Source organism: Diceros bicornis, chromosome 2, assembly GCF_020826845.1.
Source record: "Diceros bicornis minor isolate mBicDic1 chromosome 2, mDicBic1.mat.cur, whole genome shotgun sequence".
Classification (NCBI taxonomy): domain Eukaryota; kingdom Metazoa; phylum Chordata; class Mammalia; order Perissodactyla; family Rhinocerotidae; genus Diceros; species Diceros bicornis.
In genome coordinates, this window is record NC_080741.1 from 55,016,295 (window position 1) to 55,036,768 (window position 20,474).

The 20,474-nt window shown below is 44.4% G+C and overlaps 1 protein-coding gene across 1 annotated transcript in view; it reads left to right on the forward strand.

Annotated features, from left to right (window-relative positions):
- CACNA2D3 (calcium voltage-gated channel auxiliary subunit alpha2delta 3) overlaps positions 1 to 20,474 on the forward strand; it is an 853,260-nt gene that overhangs the window by 448,229 nt on the left and 384,557 nt on the right. Inside the window, exons 10-11 of the mRNA XM_058561298.1 lie at positions 10,697 to 10,786; positions 19,057 to 19,170. Of these exons, the coding sequence (XP_058417281.1) occupies positions 10,697 to 10,786; positions 19,057 to 19,170 (204 nt within the window). The remainder of the gene's footprint in view (positions 1 to 10,696; positions 10,787 to 19,056; positions 19,171 to 20,474) is intronic.

Genomic DNA, 20,474 nt, shown 5'->3' on the forward strand with positions numbered 1-20,474 from the left:
AAATAGAAAAACCATAAATTCATAATGATACTAAAAAACAGAGGGAGGGAACCCCTCACTGGTCACCTTTGGATCAATCTTTATTTTGAAAACCAGTGAACAGATGAAGAGCAGCAAGCATTTATCCAACTTTCCACAACAAATTGTTCCTCCGATAACTAAATAGTGGAAGAAGGGAAGCTCCTCTTTCTAGAAATCTCTAATCTAATAAATGATGAGGGATGATAGAATTAAAATATCACCCCTAAGGAATAAATGAATCTAGGCATTGAGCATCAGTTGCTGCCAGCATCACAAGGAGACTACCAGACATGTGTCTGAGGGATGTAACAGTACCAGAAATGAAGTAAATGCATGCACACGTAAGGAGTCAACCCTGAATTTGATCAAGCCTCTCAATCTCACCATCAATGTACTAATATAGGAGACAGAGGAGCATGTTAAATCACATCTCAGAATTACAATCAGTAAAAGTCGGATTCTGGGACACTCTTCATGACAAACAACTTGGTTTCTTCAACAAAATATTGTAAGAAAACTAATGGAGGGAGAACTCTAGAAAGAGAGACTTAAGAGATCTCTCAACCAGTCATGATGTGTGGACTTTATTTGGATCCTAATTCAAACTGTGACTGTGATTGCATAGTGTGAAACATGTATTGTGGTTTTGTTTTTAAAAGTCTTCTTTCAGAGACACATTATATTGATATGTTCACAGATGAAATAATGTGATGTCTGGGTGCTTCAAAATAATCTGTATGAAAGTGTATTAATTATCAATTATTGTAGAACAAATGACCCCAAAATATAACAGCTTAAAACAACAAACATTTATTATTTCACACAGTTTCTGAGGGTCAGGAATCCAGGGATGGCTTGGCTGGATGGTTCTGGCTCAGGGTCTCTCATAAGGTTGCATTCAGGATGTTGGCTGAGGGCTGCAATCATCTGAAGGCTTGACTAGGATGGAAGATCTACTTCTAAACTCATGCATGTGGCTGTTGGCGAGAGAGCTCAGTTCCCTGATGGCTGTTGGTTGGAAGCGTCAGTTTCTCACTACTGAGCACCTCCATAGGGCTATTTCCAACAAAGTAGTTGGCTTCCCCTAGAGTGAATTATCCAGTGGAGATCAGGAAAGTAACCATCATGGAAGCCATAGTGTCATTTACAACCTAACCTTGCAGGTCACATGCCATCACTTCTGCTGCATTTTTTTGGGTCACAGAGCCCAACCCTGGCTCACAGAGCAGCAACCCTGGGAGGGCCCTACACAAGGGTGTGAATATCAGGAGGTGAGAATCATTGGAGGCCATCTTGGAGGGTGGCTACCACAAGGGGCATAGAAGAAGGTGGTGGTAGGGTATTGATAAAACAAGGTTCACCATTAGTTGATAATCGAAATTTTCTATAATAAAAAGGTTTAGGGGAAAAAGAGTATATATTTTAGAGACAGAATGCTAGGATTTAAGTTCCAGCTCTGCCATTCATTAGCTATGAGATCTTGTCAAGTGATGCGAACCATCTGAATCTGTGTCTTCATTTACAAAATGAGAGTGATGAGAGCACTGTGCCTCGCAGGGTTGTTTTGAGGCTTGCAGAAGGCACAACCAATAAATATTAGTTGTCGACAGTGTTATCTTCTCATCTGTCTCAGACTCTCTCTTTCTGCTAGGCCTCAAACCATCCCTTGGACCACCTATTTTCTAGAAACCCTTTTGTCTAACTTTTGAGAAGTGTATTGTGATTTTCTCTGGGAAAAGCTACCATTTGTTATCTCCTCTTAACATGTGTTCCCCCTTCAACATGCTGCAGAGTAAAGCACTTGCTCAATGTGGAATTGTGTGTGTGTGTGTGTGTGTTTGGGTATGTCTTTGCTTCCCTGGCCATGTCAGCACGTTTCTGAGAATGTGGACTAAACCAGTGAAGGGCTGCGCCTCTCTCACAACTGCTTGTACGCTGACTGTGCCGTAATTCTGATCTGTCCAGCATCCCTCTCCCTCTGCCTCTCAGTGAAATCCCTCTGTCTGTACCAAATCCATTTGGTGAAGTTTAGGTGGGACTTTCCCCAGCTCTTGCAACTGCAACCTCAAATTCAGAAAAGGGCACGTGATTGAGACCTGGGTAAGTCATGGGCCCATTCTCTGGCCACCTGATTGGCTCAGGCCTGGATGTGTAACCTAAGCTGAGCTAATCAGAGTGTTTCTGGGAACTTTTCTGATAGAAATATTACTGAAATTGGTCTTGTATAGAGTTGCCAGATTTAGCAAAACAAACAAACAATGGCACCAATTAACTTTGAATTTCAGATAAACAATGAATAAATTTTTAGCATTATTATTTGTTGTTTGTCTAAAAGTCAAAGTTAATTGAACATCTTGTTTTTTGTTTGACAACACCAGCTCTTGCCATTGGACAGACTAAGCCAGGAACATGTGAGACGGTGATGTAGGCAGCTGTGTGGTCAAGAGCCTGCTGGCAGAAGGAAACCAAGTAGTTCTAGGAGATGGACACAGAGGGATCCAGCCCTGGTCCCTGCCTACACTCGCAGTCTTCTTGTTATAGGAGCCAATGACTTTCCTTTGGAATATATAGAGTTGTGGGGGGGTTTTTTGGTTTTGTTTTTGTTTTTTTTTAGAATTTTGATTTGGATACTTTAATAGACTCAAAATACAGTGCCACTGGTGCCCTCCTAATAAGAACTAACCTTTACTGAAGGTTTACTATATGCTGGATTCTGTATTAAGCACTTTGTCTGAATTTCTCATTAAATTCTCACAGTAACTCTGCATGGTATAGACGAAGAAATTATTGACCCAATAATGTTCCTTCTATGAAGTTGTTACAATCATATTGCTACCCATATGCATTATGAGACTACGATGTATACACAGAGGTATTTCCTGTAGTGATGTTTGAAAAAATAAGACACTGAAAACCTAAATTTTCATCAGTAGGGGACTCGTCAAATAAATGTTGATATATTTCTGAAAAAATATGACAGTGCCATACAGAGTATTTGTTTATTCAAAGACTTGAATGAGAATGGAAGAAATTCAGACAATCAAATTTAATGTCCACGTGTAATTAATTTGGAAAAATACAGAGATCATTGAAACAAATACATTTTAATTGAATTCAAGTTTTATAAAACTATACAAATCTTCCAAGTGATCATACAGAAAAAGTCCTAATTTAGTTGTCTCACAGGGTCACGTGTCTTTGCCAAGCTGTCCCAGAAATGAATGTTGCTGCCCCTAAATGGGTGGGCCTGGGGTGGATCAGGGCACATCTGTCAGCACCCCTTGGATTGAGACTCTGCATGTGTGTCCTCAGCACCCACCACCTTCCGCGCTCGGCGGTAGCTCTGCGTTTGGGTGCAAAGGACTGTCAGCTGACTGTGAGGGGATGGGTTGATGAACATGAGCCCTCGGCATCCCCAGGGCCACGTCTGCATTACATGCTCCCTGGATGCAGACTATAAATACACATCCCTTCTGAGCCAAAGCTTCCACAGAGCTTGGCGCTGTGTTTGGAATTAACTGAAACTATGACTTCTGTCTGCTCTCTCATACTGCAGCTGATGAAAGCATTGTTCTTCCAAGAAGCAAATTTGAATCAAATCAAGGTTTTCATAAAGTTTATAAAGGATGAACTTGGACCTGCGGAAATGTCAAAAAGATGTGAAGGGTGAGGCCTGCTGTTTACACACACGCCGTTTTGCTGAGCAGAGACACCAAGCAGGCACTTCTGTCCAAGTAGCATTTGGGCTGTGGCTTTCCTCAGTCTCTTGGAGGTTCACAGAGCTGGCTCCCTCAGACCCCTAACAAGAGGGACAGTGAGCTAACATGATATATGACAACGAGTCCTCATGGACCCAGCCTTGCCCCACCGTGGAGGGCTTTGGTGGAGGCACCCGTTCTACTTTAGGTTATTTCCTGATTGTAGAGAATCGCCAGTCAGTTCTGAGCTCATCACCATCATCTCCCACGACATAATTAGTGCTTTTGCCACTGAAATGAGGTTGTAGCTAATCTGCCTACCTGTATGAAATAGCATTCATTGTTCACATTCAGGAGATCTATCTTGTCTCTAATTTGGCACTAGCATTAAACAGCTGCTACCTTCAGACACTTCAATTTGTTATAGACAATGTTAGGAGAGACGAGGACTGGCTCAGGCATGGTTCTCTCAGTGTCTGTACTTTCTCCCCCAGATTGCAAACATCTGGGCCTGCCACTTCAATACCAGCTCTCTTGGGCCATTGTGTTCATGTTTGAGAAACAGCATGTCACTGTACTTTCTCCACCAGTATCAAATGACAGTCTGATTCACCAGAGCCCGGGCTTTGAGGCAGCAATGTCACAAGATGCGTGCCTTTCCTGTAAACTGTATTACTGGGCACTGCCCTAGGTCCCTGACATACGTCCCCAAAAGATGAGATAAAATTCAGCCAGAGGATTTCTCAGGTTAAACTGGAGCCTGGGAGAATTATCCCAGTGTTGGGGCTGGGGCATATTGCCAGGAGGCGTTATATCAGGACAAAGAGTCCATCTTTATATTAAATCATCTTGTGGCCTAGTATCCCAGTCAGGTCAGAAGACAGTCATGGACGCCCTCTGGGTCTCTGACAAACGGGCTTCTGCAGGTGGAGTTTGGAGCTCAGTGCCCATGGGACCACTGAGGTTTGTGAAGGCTTATTTGGAAATTTCAATGAGGAGGTTGATATCAGAATGAGATGGACACGATCGTTGGCACACTGCTCATCTATTCAGGCTGACTTAACTGACGTGAGCAATATCCCTATTTTAGGAGAAGGTAAGTGGTACTGTGTCTATTACTGATAAAGCTAAAAGTTGGAGAGCCTCTACAAGGTATTCTTACCTTTAGCATCTTAATTTTAGTTTGTCAATAAGTGTGTACCTTAAGCCACCCAACAGCCACAGGGCAAAGCAAGCTAGTAAAGTCAAGCACGTTTGATGAACCCCTGCACGGCAGCAGAATTGTGTGCCCCCGGGGGCGCTGCAGGCTCTGCGTGTGAGAGAGGACCAAGGAACAGCCAACCCGTATATTTCCCGTATCTCCTTTGCTCACAGGCATGCTCCTATTTCATTGGACTTCATTTACAAATCACAAATTCAAAAGTAAAATTATTAAGAATTTCAAGACAGTGACAGCAAGGCATTAAACCAAGCATGGGGCCTTGTGCAACTGCATAGGTCACATACTCATGAAACCAGCCCTGAATGGGATCATGGCTTTGTTCATGACCGTCTGTACCCCTCTGCATGCTGTACTTTACCAGGGATGTAGAGAGCTGTGCCCTGTGTGTTGGGAGGGGCTGTGTCTCATCGAGGTTCGGATAGGGGGCCCAGCACTTTGAAACCCACCTTCCTAATGCTTGCTCTGCCCTCTTGGGCAAATATCTCAGCATTCTTAGTCTCCATTTGCCTACATGTAAAATGGGAACCCAAAAATACTTTTATTTTAGGGGTGTTTGGAGGATCTAGTGAGGTAAGGCATGAAAAGCATGCAGTGCCCAGCACACTGTTGTCTTTCAGGCAGTGTTGGCTGCCATTGGAGGACTCGCGTGAGGCAGTTTCTGACAGCCTTGCCATGGCTGAGGTGCTGCAGTGACCCTTGTCACACCTGATGGGTACAAAATTCAGGTCTGCTGAATTCAAGTGACCTTGGTGAGCATCATTGACAGGTGGCTGTTAGCCTTCCCCCTGAACACCCCTAGCCAGGACCACTGTCTCTCAAGGGCTCTGTGGATGGCGGTTTGTTTTGTCTCCTCATGTCCACTTTTCATATTAATCCCCTGCTCTTAATTGGGAGGACTCAAACATTTATTATAATTATATAGACAGGGAAAAAAGATGATTGCTTTTATCACAGACAGAGTTATCAGTATTGATTCAACTAAATCAAATGCTGGTGGAGAGAGAGGGTTATTTCACCAGGACCCTCCACTGGCCTGGATATTGTGACTGTTTCACTGAGATAAGCGTCCTCGCCGTGCCTACTAACATTTGGGCACAGGAAGCTGTGGCGTTCGTGTGGGTTCATCTCCCCAGGCATTAAGCTGCACTAATTGCTTTGGAAGCGAGGCCTTTTCCTGGGCAGCAGCATATGCTGCATGAGTGCCTGAAGCAAAGATAAAAAGCCACCCTCCTCCTCCTTTATTGAAGTTTCGTAGTAAAATGGAACTGTCACCATTTCCAACAAAGTGTTTATTTTAATTTAGAAGAATAATGAACACTGGCCACCTTCTGGCACACAGTTGTTGAGGAGTGTCTTCCTGGCTCTGGCAATCTTGAACCTTCTGTTCTCTGTAGCTGGCTCTGGAAGACACTCAGGTCTTGGTGTCAGTGAAATCAACCATGTGTCCTCTCTCCGCTTAATAAAGCTTGGCCCCTGCAGGGTGAAATAAGTCATTTTTCAAGGTGTATTACATTGTAAAGTTGCAAACCAGCAAGTTGGCATAGAAGGTGTCTGAGGTATAAAGTTTTGTAGGATTTTTTTTTTTCAAATATTTCTTGTGGTGAATATGAAATTAAAATAGTCTCGTGTTTTTCTGTCATCACGGTTCTTTCAGATGACTTCCTTTTCCTGTAATATCAGTGAGGGGTCAGCCCAATACTCCTTGCATTAAGAGGAAAATGAAGGCACAGATGAACTAGTGTTTTACTCAGCTTATAGAGAGGGTTAGTGGCAGAGCGAGAATTGGAATGCAGGCCACCCAGCTCCTCCTGCTGCTCTGAGGCACCGATGCTCTCACTCCTTCACCCGTCATGCAGGAGCTTTCCCATTCCCATCTCACAGAGGGAAAAACTGTAGCCTGAGAGCCAAAGCTACTTGCCTCAGAGCATCACAGCTGGTCAGTAGTACAACCAGGACTAGGACTCAGTCTCCTGAATCCTAATTCAGTTTTTTTTTTTTTTTCAGAGTCAATGAGGACTATGTACCAATTGCTTTCATACAATGATTGTAATATGATTGCATTAAATATAACAATTTTTGATTTGAACAGTGGCCACAACGGGGAGGAGAGGAAAAGAAATCTGTATTGATGAGGAGGCTGCAGGGCAGTCAGCCAGGCCCCTTTGTTCCCTTGCAGAAGCAACTCTTGGAGTGCACATGGTTAGGATTAGTCTTTAGCAAATTACTCCATGCCGTGGGTAGTGAGGGCAGTGGCCGTTGCATCCATGCGCACCAGGAGTGTGCTGTGTGCGCAGTGCCTTGCTCTGTCAGGCACCAGCACTCACACAGTGTGTGAAAACCACACAACACAATGATGGTGATTAAGACGGGAAGTGGGGGCGCAGATGAGATGAGGAGGATCATCATAACGCAGGGGCAGCTTTGGGGAGGTATTGTCTCAGCAGCCAGGGTCATCGTGATGGTTGTGGTCATTAAGATCCTTTCAATTAAGTGGCCCAAATCCAGCTAAATCTGGTCAGACAAAGAAGCAAATTCATTGGCTCACTTACCTGAGAAAGCTAAGCATGGCTGAATTTAGGGGCTCAAGTTGTGCTGTCATGATTCTTTCTTGCCCCCTCCATCATGGGCTCTGTCCTCCTTGGCTGTTACCTTTACTCAGGTGAGCTCTTCCCGTGCAGTAGCTAGATGGCTGCTGGCAGCACCAACCTTCCTCTCTGACCTCTCAGTAATCTCAGTGGAGAGAGAGAGTCTTCTTCCCCATGTTCCAGTAGAACATATGCCCATGTCTGACCATGGCCGATGGGATGCATTTCACAGATTGGACTGGCCTGATAAATGGACCCACCTCTTGATCCAGGAAGGAGAGAGAGAGATGTTAGCTTCACCCAAACCATATAAATTATGAGGCCGGGGGGGCGGGGGAGAAGGAAAATAAGAAAAAGGGAAATGGATGCTGAACAGGCAAAAAATTACACATATCCGCTGGGTACAAGGTCTTCGAGTTCCCTCTGCTCACTGTTAGTCCGTGGCTTGATGAGGGGGAAGGATCAGTCTAGCCCTGTGTCTCCAGGGCAGGACTGTCCAATAGAACATTATGCAATGATGGAGATGTTCTTTAATCTTCACTGTCCAATGCAGTGGCCACTAGCCACATGGGGCTATTGAGTGCTTGAAATGTGGCTAATGTGACTAAGGAACTGAGTTTTTAATTTTAGGTTAATTTTAATGAAATTTAACATAAATAGCTACATGTAGCTCATGACTACCATAGTGGACAGAGCAGCTCTTAGTTGGAAGCCACATCATGGGAGATGGTTTGCTAGAAGGCAAGACCCAGTTTAATATAGGAGGAGAGTTGGGCTAAGGGTTAAATGCAGCCTGGAAGACCAAGATTATGAAGCTGATTTGGTTCAGGTTATAGAGTAGGAGAAAAGGCGCATTTGGACGTGAGGGAGAGGAAAGAAAGAAAGAGCGAGTCTTTCTTCTGTGACATCATTTGGAAACCTTGAACTTGAGGAAATATTTTTTTTTTAATAATTTTTTTTATTTATTTATTTTTCCCCCCAAAGCCCCAGTAGATAGTTGTATGTCATAGCTGCACATCCTTCTAGTTGCTGTATGTGGGACGTGGCCTCAGCATGACCGGAGAAGCGGTGCGTCGGTACGCACCCGGGATCCGAATCTGGGCTGCCAGCAGTGGAGCGCGCGCTTAACCGCTAAGCCACGGGGCCGGCCCGTGGAAATATTTTTTGCCTTTAATATGGGGATCCAATTTGTACCCGGAAGAAACAAAATCACAACTGACATTGTAATAAAAGAGAATTGAGAGGGAATTCCATGACATGTTGATACATTTTACTCTAAGTGTCCAACAATAAAAGCAACCATTGCCTGAAGCAGCTTTCTGCACATGACATGCAGCTACACATGGATTAAAAGAAAAATTAAATGGGGTTGTTGTGTTATTAAAAAAAAAACAATACTGTGTAAACTTGTGTGACTGAACACAATTAAATACAGTTGACAGAAATGATATCGGAGGAATAGAACGAACTTGTCAAGGCAGGGTTTGGCCACGGCGATGTGAACCTGGGGCCGGCTAAAGACCAGCCTCTCTGCAAGCTGAGTCATGGGCTTGTCTTCACGCTCTGTGTCCCCTAGGGTGTGTGGGAACCACCGTGGGGTGGTGCTTATCGAGCCTGAGTCCTCTCGGTGGTCACCACTCACCCGCAAGTCAGGTTTCCAAGGGCAGTTGTCGTTCGTGAAGGCAGACTGATCTATTCTGATCCCCTCCTGCAGCCCACCCGACGGCCAGCAGCCCCTGTTGCTTCCTGACGGGGCCAGGCAGAGACAGAACAGCATCTTAGAACCATCAGCCATGTCCTGGGATTGGTCTGTATGATCTGTTCTGGTTCTGCAATCAGTTTCGGGGTCCTAAGGCACACACGTCACGTGTGGGTGTCACCATCTGAATGCCGATGGCATGCTTGGGGCATTGTTGGGTCCCAGGGCATGGTAAGAGAAAGAGAGCTGCTCCTAGTCTGGGAAATCACTGACAAACATTTTCCAAGAGCCTGCCCTTCCTGCCCCTCTTCCTCCTGATGACTACTCCAGTCAGTTTCCCCAGCGGATGAGGGTGTGGATGCCTTTGGGAAGAGAATAATTCATTTCAATAGAAAATAAATGGTTTTGGAATGGGTGAGTTAGAAAATGATCCCAGGCAGCTGTGCTGCTGTGGACATGGGCTTTGGGTCAGCGGACGTGGTACACACACGTGTGCCTGCATGTGCACTTGGACCCGCTCTTTCCTCTTTGTTGGGAAGCAGAAATGTTTGGGGTTTCACAGTTACTTCCTTTTGTCCCCTTTCCTCTCTAGTTGATGCTGGGCTTCTGTGGAACCAACAATGCCAGAAGGGCCTGGACCTGCTCTTGAAAAGACTCGTCCCCATTTTGCCTGTTCCTTGAAGCCCTTCTAGCCTGTGTATTTCTAGCTTGTGTCTCCCTTGCCGTAATCACAATTCTCATGTTGTGACCCAGTCTTTATCCTCACTCTTTGGAGATGGTTGTTGAGCACCTTCTTGTATCAGATATGTGGTAGTCGTGGGAAACAGAGTAGACAACCAGACATGCCTTGTCTTAGGAACATCACAGTCTTGAGTGGGGACAGAATCTAGCCATGCAATTACACATCTGGAGTGCTAAGTGCAAGGTGGATCTGGGCGTGGGGTGCAGCATGGGGTTGCAGGGAAGCATTCTAAGCCAGTCTCAGAGGCAGGTGGTCTGGGAAGTCTTCCCAGGGCAGAAAGGGGGTGATGTCCAAACTGAGACCCTGAAAGTAGGTGGGAGAGAGCGTGTCGAAGAGGCCGAGGAATAGATGGAGAGTGGGTTCCCAGTGGAGGGGAGCATGAACAGAGTGCTGAAAGTGATCAGGAGTGAGAAAATAGTGGGTAGAAGAAGGGAGAGTCATAGAAGATGAAACTGGAGAGGAAAGCAGGAATTTTAGACAGGTTAAATACTTTTCACCAGAATTCAACCAATTTTTTTCCAAAATGTAATCAAAGCTAAAAAATGCATATGGATGGTAAATGTTACATTGAATAAGTTCTTGTGTTTTGAATTTGGAAGGAAAAAACCAAATTATGACCATTTGGGCCTGAGGATCTTTGGTCCTGCTTTAGCATATGCCTGTTCATTCAAGATTGGCATTTCATAGAACAGGGTGGATGCTAATGGATTTTCTGCTTTGTTGTTTCAGCACTTCAGGGAGCATCTGGACAAACTTTTTGCCAAAGGAATTGGAATGCTGGATATAGCTCTGAATGAGGCCTTCAACATTCTCAGCGATGTAAGCTCCTCTTTGATTTGCCTTTCTTGTCTCCAGGAAAATAGATGAGATGTTTTTTTAGTTGTGGACCAGCATTATTGTTAGCCCTGGCTGTCGTTGAGCAGTGTCCACAGGCACAGGATGGGAGCATTAGGCTGGCCGTTTAAGTTGTCTGGGGAACCAGGTACGGCTGGTGAGGCCAAACCAGCCCCCTGCTGGGCAGAGTTGATGGTGCAGTCTGGTCAGAGGACTCGCCCGCCATGCTCACTGGCTATGGGGCCATCCGTGTCTCAACACTTGAGTACCTTCTAATGCAGATTTCTTTTCACCTGAGAAACTCTCAGTTTCTTCTAGAGCGTTCTCATTTCTGATTGTATGAGACATGAATCCCTGCCTGTGGTGATGTTCAGAGGGAGACAGGCTTCTCTGTGCAGCATGTTTAGGAAATGCTACATGCTGTACCTCTCCTTCCCCCTCTTCCAGCCCCTTGGAGATTCACATCGCACAGTAGCGTATTCAAGACTCCAATAAGCACTGCAGGAAGAAATCCTGCTTAACCTGCTGTTTCTCACACATCTTTGAATGAAAAATCCCTTTTTCAAGTAGCACCTGTTAACATCCTGTGAAATATGTTGGGGAATGCTGGGCTGGTCATTCTGCCCCTTTTAAGCTAGAACAACATGCGACTTTTGTGTTCTTGTTACTCTGGGAGGGGTAGTAGGAAAAATAATGACTATCTTTATTCATACAGGTTCTATATCATTTATTTAACTAGCATATGTTGCATGCTTTTTATTTTTTTATATTTATTTATTTATTTAAACGAGCACCTGCTGGGTTTTTTTTTTTTTTTTTGCTGGGAAAGATTCGCCCTGAGCTAACATCTGCTGCCAATCTTCCTCTTTATTTTTCTCCTGCCCAAAGCCCCAGTACATGGTTGTGTACTCTGGTTGCACGTCCTTCTAGTTCTTCTATGTGAGCCACCACCACAGCCTGTCTACTGACGGACAAGGGGTGTGGTTCCGCACCTGGAAGTGAACCGGGGCCGCCGAAGTGGAGCGTGCCAAACTTTAACCGCTTGGCCATCAGGGCTGGCTCTGTTCCATGCTTTTTAGTGTTAAACACTGGGAATACACCGGGGAACAGAAGAGACAAAGTGTCTGTTTTAATAGATCTTATGTTCTAGTGCAAATGTCAGCAAACTATGGCCCATGAGACAAATCCTGTCTGCATCTTGTTTTTGTAAATAATGTTTTGTCAGAACACAGCCATACCCACCTGATTATGTACTATGGCTATTTTTGCACTACAATGGCAGATTTGATTAGTTGCAATAGGGACCATATGGCCTTTAAAACCTAAAATATTTACATGTGTGGCCCTTTACAGAAGAAGTTTGCTGATCCCAGTTCTAGTGGGAAGAGACAGATGAAGTGAGTAGTCCTATGGAGAACAATAGTATCTATGGAGAACAATAGAACAATAGTTCCAGCGTGATAAGGACTTGCTGCTTTATACAGTGAGGCCAGGGAAGATCTCTCTGATTAGGTGATGTTGAAGTAGGGACCAGAACAAAGTGAGGGAGCAGCCATGTGGATATCTTGAGGAAGAAGCTTCCAACAAGAGGAACAGTGCAAAGGCCCTGAGGCAGGGATGTTTGGCATATTTACAGTACAGCAAGGAGACCAGTGTGACAAGAGCAAAATTGGGGAGAGAGAGAGTGCCAGGGAGTGAGATCATGGAGACAGCAGAAGCCAAATCTCATGGAGCCTTAGAGACTCTAGTGTGGACTTTGGCTCTCACTCTCTGTGGAATGGAAAGTCATTGGAGTCTGAGCAGAGAATGACACAATCCAACTTGGGTTTCATCAGCGTTTTGCTGGCTGCTGTATTAAGAAGTAAGGACAATAGCAGGGAGGCCATTAAATTATCTGGGTGACATATCCTGGTGGCTTGGACCAGGGAGGAAGCGGTTAAGATGTTAAGAAACGGAAAAATAAAAACCACTCTAGGTATTTCAAACAGCAGGAGTTTAATTCAGGGAATTGGTTGCACAGGGGATGGAAAAGCTGAGAAAGCAGAGAATGAAACAACCCACAGATTACACCAGCAGGAGGCAGCTCCTCTCTAGGGAAGGAGGGACAACAGGAGGGTGGTCCAGATGGGAATAGATCCATGGAGGGGGCCACCCCGCGAGAGCTGGGGTCATGGAGGGGAGGGCCTGTCCTGTGGAAGCCAGTGCCTTGGAGGACAAGCAGCCATTGCCAGAAAATGCCCACGCCCCCAAAGCAGAGAGAAGGGAGAAACAACTTAGAAATACCTTGGCTTTTCCCTCGAATCCTCTAGTATTCTCCTTCAGACGAGCCTTGTCAAGACTGCTGGGGAGCCTGGGAAATGTGATTTGGAGGAAAGGGCAGGGGATGGAGCTGAGAGCAGGCAGGCGCTACATGGAGCAGCTGTGTGGGGGCTGGGAGGCCAGCTGGAGGCCAGGGGCCTCACTGTTCTGAGTCTCCAGGCAGCTCTGCAGGGCCGGCTGGTGTCAGTTTGCAGGTGAGCGTTCACCCAACGTCGCACATGTTGTATGTGTAGCCAGTTATGCCTGAGTCCAAAGTTATGCTTGACTCTCAAGCCAAGGGTAGGCCCTGATTCTAGACTCTCTTTTACCAGTGATATCTATTGGCACCCAGAAAGCGGTTCAGGTCTCAGCCTTGAGCCAGTGTCATGACGGCAGAGGGAAGAAAAATAAGGAGGGAAGGTGCCACGGCAGCTTCCTCAATATAAACCCCAGGCCATTCCCTCTTAGCTCACTCCAAGGGGCTGTTGCCTACAGATAATTAACGTTTATGTAAGACTCAGTGTTTGGCGCAGCACATCCCTGTTAACAGCTTATTAATAATTTATAAACATAGCTGGCCAGAGCAAAGGAACAAGCCACACCTTTAAATTCTGATTAGAACCCTAGATGGGCACCTTCTCAGGGCCTAGAGATGCTGAGCTCTGCATCTCAGCAGGCTCTTTCTAGGGGATAATATTAAAAGAACTTGTCACAATTGGAAAACTGGCTCTTTTTTTTTTTTTTATCTTAAAAACCTAGCGTGTAGAGCTGGGCAAGTCTACTCTGAGCAGGGGAGTCTCTTGTTTGAAAATCTGCCAAGCCATGAATTTCTGTTTTCCTGCTCTTTGGCAGAGGTGGTGAAGGAGTGAGTTACGGATGCCTGTCATGTGGTTAAGTTTGTGGCCGCTGGAGTCAGGCAGGCTGGGCTGAGAAACCTGACTCGGTCAGAGCTTGCTGTGTGGCCTTGAGAAAACTACGCTCAGTTTCACCTTTATTTTCCTCATCTGTAAAATGGGGATAGGAATAGACCCAGCATTGGCCACATAATTTGTGAGGCCTAGTGAAAAATGAAAATGCGGGCCCCTTGTTCAAAAGTTATTAAGAATTTTAAGAGAGTGACAACAGAACACTAAATCAAGTGTGGGGCCTTGTACAGCTGTGCACATCACACGCCCATGAAGCTGGCTCTGATGGTCCCTTTCTCATGGGGTTGAGAATACAGCATGATGAAGCTGTGACTGGCTGCCTTTCAACAGTGCTTGGCTGGGTGGGAAGTGCCATCTCCGTGACCTTGGAGACACTTGCCGGGCTGCCTGTGGTCTCAGAAGCAGCTGCCACTCAATGCTTTGGTCCTACTTCCTGCCCAAGTCCTCAGGAACATCTGCTTCCTACATCTTCCCTTCTCTTCTTTTCCTCGCCCTGCCACCTTTTCTCTCCCTATCCCTTCCACTTATCAATTTTATTCCCATACGCTCCTCAGCCGGTGTTTCCCATTGCACACCCAGTGGAACACTGGTCTGCCAAAATACTCCAGTATAGGTCTTGTAGTCAAGGAGAGATACCATCCTCCTCTTGGAGACTCGCAATGTACTTGTGCATATTAAAGGCCTTGAGGAGTCCTGCTGTGAACAGACCTTTTAAAATATGTTTGTATCAGTACTCAAGCTTATTGACCCAGGAACTCTCTATGTCACATCATGACCTCAGGATTAGAATCTTATACAAGTCACGGCTCACCGAGCCCACCTTCGGGCGGAATATCTGTGTCTACTCCCAGAGGGTATATTTACACTGCCAACACCTCTAAGATCCAGAGAAATACCTACACATGGTAGATATTTTTCCCCCTGAATCCTGATAAGAGAAGTATTTTTGAACCAGGAAAACCTTCCACGTACCTCCCTGCTCTGCCTTCACCTGTAAAAACGCTCTCGGGTCTGGCCAGTCAGAAAGTCTGTTGGGCTGAATGTAAATCCGAGAAAGCAAAAATCGGAGGGAAGAAGAAATGTTACAGAATATCCCTGCTTGAGACTGGTTGACAGTTGGCACCATGTTCTTTTGAGTGCACAGTTATCCCAGAGAGAGAAACATTTCCATCCCATCGCTTGCCATTGGGCTTTTAAATAGCCAGACACTTTGAAAAACACAGGGGTGGTTAATCTCCCATGAAAATGAAGCTTTAGCTATTTTCCACTTCATCAATATGACCTTTAAGTGATATAATCCTCTTCCTGTGTATTATGCCTGCCTTTGCAAGCCAATATGATATAAAAAGCTATTTCTCAAACACACATTCTTTCTCTGTCTCTTTCACACACACATACACACACACACACACACACACACACACAGACATACACACACCGAATTGAAATTGTGATTGTGGCTGGAGCTTAGAATGGTTCAGAGGTTACTTGAACTAAATGGAGTTAATTCTGTTTTGCAATTACCTGCATTTCAGTTTCAGTATTTGCTCAGATGACTTAAAGGCTTGCAGTTGTTGTATAAACGGCTTTGAAAGGAGCATTCAAATAAACTTCTAAGACCCTTCTAGCTATTGATCTCTGCTGCATTCCTTAGATTCTGTAAGAACACAGAGCCAGTTTGCTACAGTAGTTAGCATCTACCTTGTCATGTGACAACTGCAATTATCTTTTTTGGCGATGAATATGATCTTTTCAGTGATTACCTTTTAAAAATTTTTCTTAGCCAATTAAATAAAATTCGGTGACATTTCAAAGACTGTTAATCACAACCAAATGCTCTAAATGTCAGGATGCATTGAAATTTTCGCTGCTAACTGATGAATCACTGAGCTAATTGTAGTTCATCATCAGGCCCTTGTCATTGTTATTATTATGGAAAACACTTTCATCACTCTCGCTATTCAATAAAAAAAAGTTCTAGACAAATATGAAGAGAAGAGATATTACTCATCAAAGCATTTGAATTTAATTGCATTCTTCAAAATTCTTTAACTGCAGATAGCTGCAGAGAATACCAGGGACTAAGCCAGAGAGGAAAGTGATGTTTTTGAATAAATAGCTCTGGGCAGCCCCATCTTCCAGTCTGCATTATTCAGATAGCTTCATTTCCCTCTCTTTCTTGCCTTTTGTTTGGGAGACTTTGTCCAGAATGTTTTCAAATGAGTTGCATGAACAATAGCCCCGAGGTGTCCTGAATTTTTTCCCTTCTGCGGCCTCTGTGACTGAAGCATAGATCACCTTTGTTCTGTGGCTTGCTGCTGGGTTTATTCAATGATGTGAAGGCTGTGTTAAATGAAGCTTCCCCAAAACTCTTCCAGAACAACCTGGTGATAAGACAAGGCTATAAGCCTGGTTTTTCCTACTGCTGTAAGGAAGAAAATGCACTATCACGATAGAATCTGAGTAGCGCCTCAGAGTGGAAAGGACAAAGTCATTTGTTGAGACTATTGAAGTCTAGTTGAAGGTGGGACTTTCAGGGTGAAGGAGAGGGAAGAGGCTTGGTTAACACCTGGTAATAATTCTAATATCGTAGTTTAGTATTGGTGGACACAGCAAAGGGAAGATTTTGAGGTCAGGGGTTCAAAGAGTCTTAGAGTATAAATTGTCCTTTGATGCTTCCTAGTGAAGAGTTGATGGATCTTTCAGGAACTTTCTGGAGTAAGCAATAAAATTATTTTTGATTTTTGTCTTCCTGAGCAAGAGTTTTCTGGAATAGTAACTTATGTCAATAAAGACAGTAGAATAGTAGTTGTGTGGAAAGCTTTGTGGTATGATGGCTTTAGTTCTCAGGTATTTCTACCTATTTATATTGTATCATGGGCCAAGTTAGTTCATTAATTCAAGGGCACCTGTCCAGTCTGAGTTGCAGGAGTGGCTGCCAGGGCCAGATCTAAAGTGAGGCAAATGCCTAGGGCACAAAATTTAAGGAGAACTCGCTCTCAGGATGGTGGCCCTGGTGACTGCCATGTGGCCCTGGAACCCTGGAAAGGATGGAGAGAAGAAGAGGAAGGAGGGGAAATGAACATTTGTGGAGCCCTCCATGTATCGCCCTCTGCTCAAGTACTTCCGTCTCATTATTGGGAGGCCGTAGAGTGTGCTGCATCTGGGAGTAGCTGGATTCTGCAGCTGGACTACCTGGGTTCAAATCCCAGCTATGATAGAGAGTAGCTGTGTGACCTTGGGCAAGTTAGCTAATCTCTCTGTGCCTCAGTTTCCCCACCTGTAAAATGGGGATAGTGATAATACCTACCTCAGAGGCCAGTAAAGATTAAGTAAGTTCATACTTGTAGCCCAATATATAGTGAATATTTAACCTGTGTTGTAACAACCATATAAGCATATTTTTCCCATCCTATAAATGAAGAAAAGGACACTCTGAAAAGAGAACTTATCCCAAGAACAGAGTTTCTGGTGCTAGGATGGGATTGAGTGCTTTCCACCACACGATGGTACCCCATGCGTACTTTGAGTTGGCTTTGCTCTGTCCCAATATGGCCACAAGGCAATTCATTCCATCCATCCCTCCACCCATCCAGTTAGTTGTAGTCTTCTCTCAAGTTACTGCAACTTCAAACTCCACATAAGAATTCTAAATGCATGGAGACTGGGCATTAAACTTCAACCAAATACTTTATTAGGTCTCTGGTTCACCAGGAGCCAGCAGCAAACCCAAGAGTAGCCTCCATCCTTCCCCAGTGTCAGGACCAACAGATTGAACATGCCCAGCACATTCCCACTCAGTGCGTTTGTGCGTACTGTTTGCCCTCTCTAGACTGCCATTGCCCCAGATACTCACCTCCTTCTAGTATTACTCAAACATCACCTTCTCAGTGAGGTCTTCCCTGACTACTTTTTGTAAGGTTTCCTCCTCCCCATTTCCTGTCTCCCTTCTTGGCTTTCTTTTTTCTTTTCCTTTGGCATCACCGTTATCAAACATATAACATAATTTACTTTGTTTTTATATGTCTCCTCAAATAGAGTATAAACTACACGAGGGAAGGGATTTTGTATGTTTACTCCCTAGCTCTGTACGGGCACTTAGTAAATAAGTTTAGAATAAATGAATAAACTTCACAGATTATAGTGGTGTGAGTTTCCACTACTGAAGGTTAAAGACTATGTTTCCCATGCCTCAGCATTGTCATGTAATTGTAGGGTTTTTAAAGGACATGGTGCTGCTTGGAATTGCAGCATTAATAGCATTCATTAAGGGAATTCGTCACCCTTGATTCAAGGGAAGGACATGAAGCTGTGGCAACCACAATCTGGTCACCCTAGCTACCGCTCACAAGGCTGGGAGCTTTTAAAATGCTATGTAAAATTAAAAGTTGAAAAAATTGGGGGTTTTGAATGCCAGTGGGCACAATCTTGGAATTTCAGCATGTTATACACACTAACATACATAAACTAATACATGATGTTTCATGCTAATAAATATATATTTAAAACAAACCCTAAAAAAGGGTGCTTAGGCTTCTAGTCTGAATTGGCGTTTCTTACTTTATTTTCTAAGTGTCCGAAACTTTCTTGATTTTATTATGTAGCACAGTCTGTACCCATCAGACTCATTCAAACCAGACTCATTTAGATTTTGGAAGAGATGTTGCCCATCACGTATTCTGTTTCCCATAAAATGTGTTCCTAAAACTTTGTTGTGCCAACTCCTTGGGCTTGTATGCTGAAGCACTCTCCATGCTTGATGGTAAGAGTGGTGATGTGTCCTAGAAATCTTGCCCCCCACCCCTCGTGTGTGTTTTTCAGAAATCCCTCTGTGGTCCACATTTATTTCCAATTGTCAGAGCAAATATGGAGATCCGTCCGTGGGGAAAGGCTTATCGTTCTGTTTGGTGATGCAGAATCAGCTCTCATTTTGAGAGACTTCCTAAGCCCAAGACCTCATGCCTCTGAAGTCTCATGGGTATACAGAGCTCTCTGATGTGTTTTTTAGTTTGAATTTATTTCTTTCCACAGTTCAACCACACAGGACAAGGAAGCATCTGCATCCAGGCTATCATGCTCATCACTGATGGGGCTGTGGACACCTATGATACTATCTTTGCGAAATACAATTGGCCAGATCGAAAGGTAAGTTGATGTTGATGCCATCCATGCAGTGCAGTCCTTGAAGAATTTTTATTGTATTGTAACCTCCAGACTGTCCATGGAGAAGTGCCCAAGGTAGACGTAATCTCATAATGACCTATGGTTTCTCAGCCTTGTGTTTTTTGGTTGACCAAAACTGAATACTATGGCTTTCCTTGTTTTCAAATGAAACTTTTTTGGAGGACAGAAGAAACCTGTAAAGACAAGTTCAAAGTGTTCGGTGAAAAGATTCATTGTGAACCTGCTTCATCCATATTGGGCAGCACTTCTCTTTATTTTTGTTTTCCATGGAACCAAAGCTGTTTGGTGGGTCCAGCATCTATAGAGTGGTGAAGTCAGCCACCATGGTGGACCTTTATGTTTCCATGTTTCTATAGTTCCTTCCTGAGCCCTTGTTACAATCCAGAAGCTTCTCTCCATCCCCCAGGCCTATTCCCCACCCTTGTCAAAGCTTGCCTGTTCTCTATTCTAATTCTTTCTTTGATTTCCACATTGACATTTATTCACCTGATGAAGCATCTGTTAAGGTATCAGTGATGGATATTAATATTTTTTGTGCCCTTTGAGTGCTTTAACCCAGAAGTTCCTCAAGCTGTTAGCCAGTTTGAATTCCCTGGGTAGATCTTTTAAATTTTGGATACTTGGACCCTACTCCACATCTACAGAATTAAAATCTCTGAGAATGTGGCCCAGTAAACCACGTTTTTCACAAGTTCCTCACGTGGGCACCAATCTGCAGATTGGCGGTTGGTGATCACTGTCTCACCTAAATGATGGAATTTTAGCAAGAAAAAGAGGCCAGTCAGAGAGGGTGCTATCTTGAGGGTATCACAAAGATGCTTCCTATCCCATGTGCCGATGGCGTTACTGTGACTATCTCTATAGGTGCGTGAGACCGACCAGACCAAGTCCATCCTGCTTTTTCTACTTCATATATTTAATTTCTGGGACATGAACTAACGATACACACTTGAAAAAAAGGAAACAGAAGACAAGTGACAACTGTGAACTCAGCTGTATCCAGAGAGCATGTACCCTTGAGGGAGCATGACATGTCCTTCTGTATTTCCTTTATTCATTCTTGGTCCCCTCATGTCTCTGATAACACTGGCATCTCACCTCACCAAGCATGAGTCTGGTACTTAAAGATACATTTTGTACAACATGGTTCCCAAATGGATGCCAGCTCCTTCCCTTTGTGCTCGACCCTAGACACAGCCATCGCTTCTGAAGCTGGAGGGAAAACTAGCTATGCTGGGCTTGCTGAGAGAATGTGGGACTCTGAC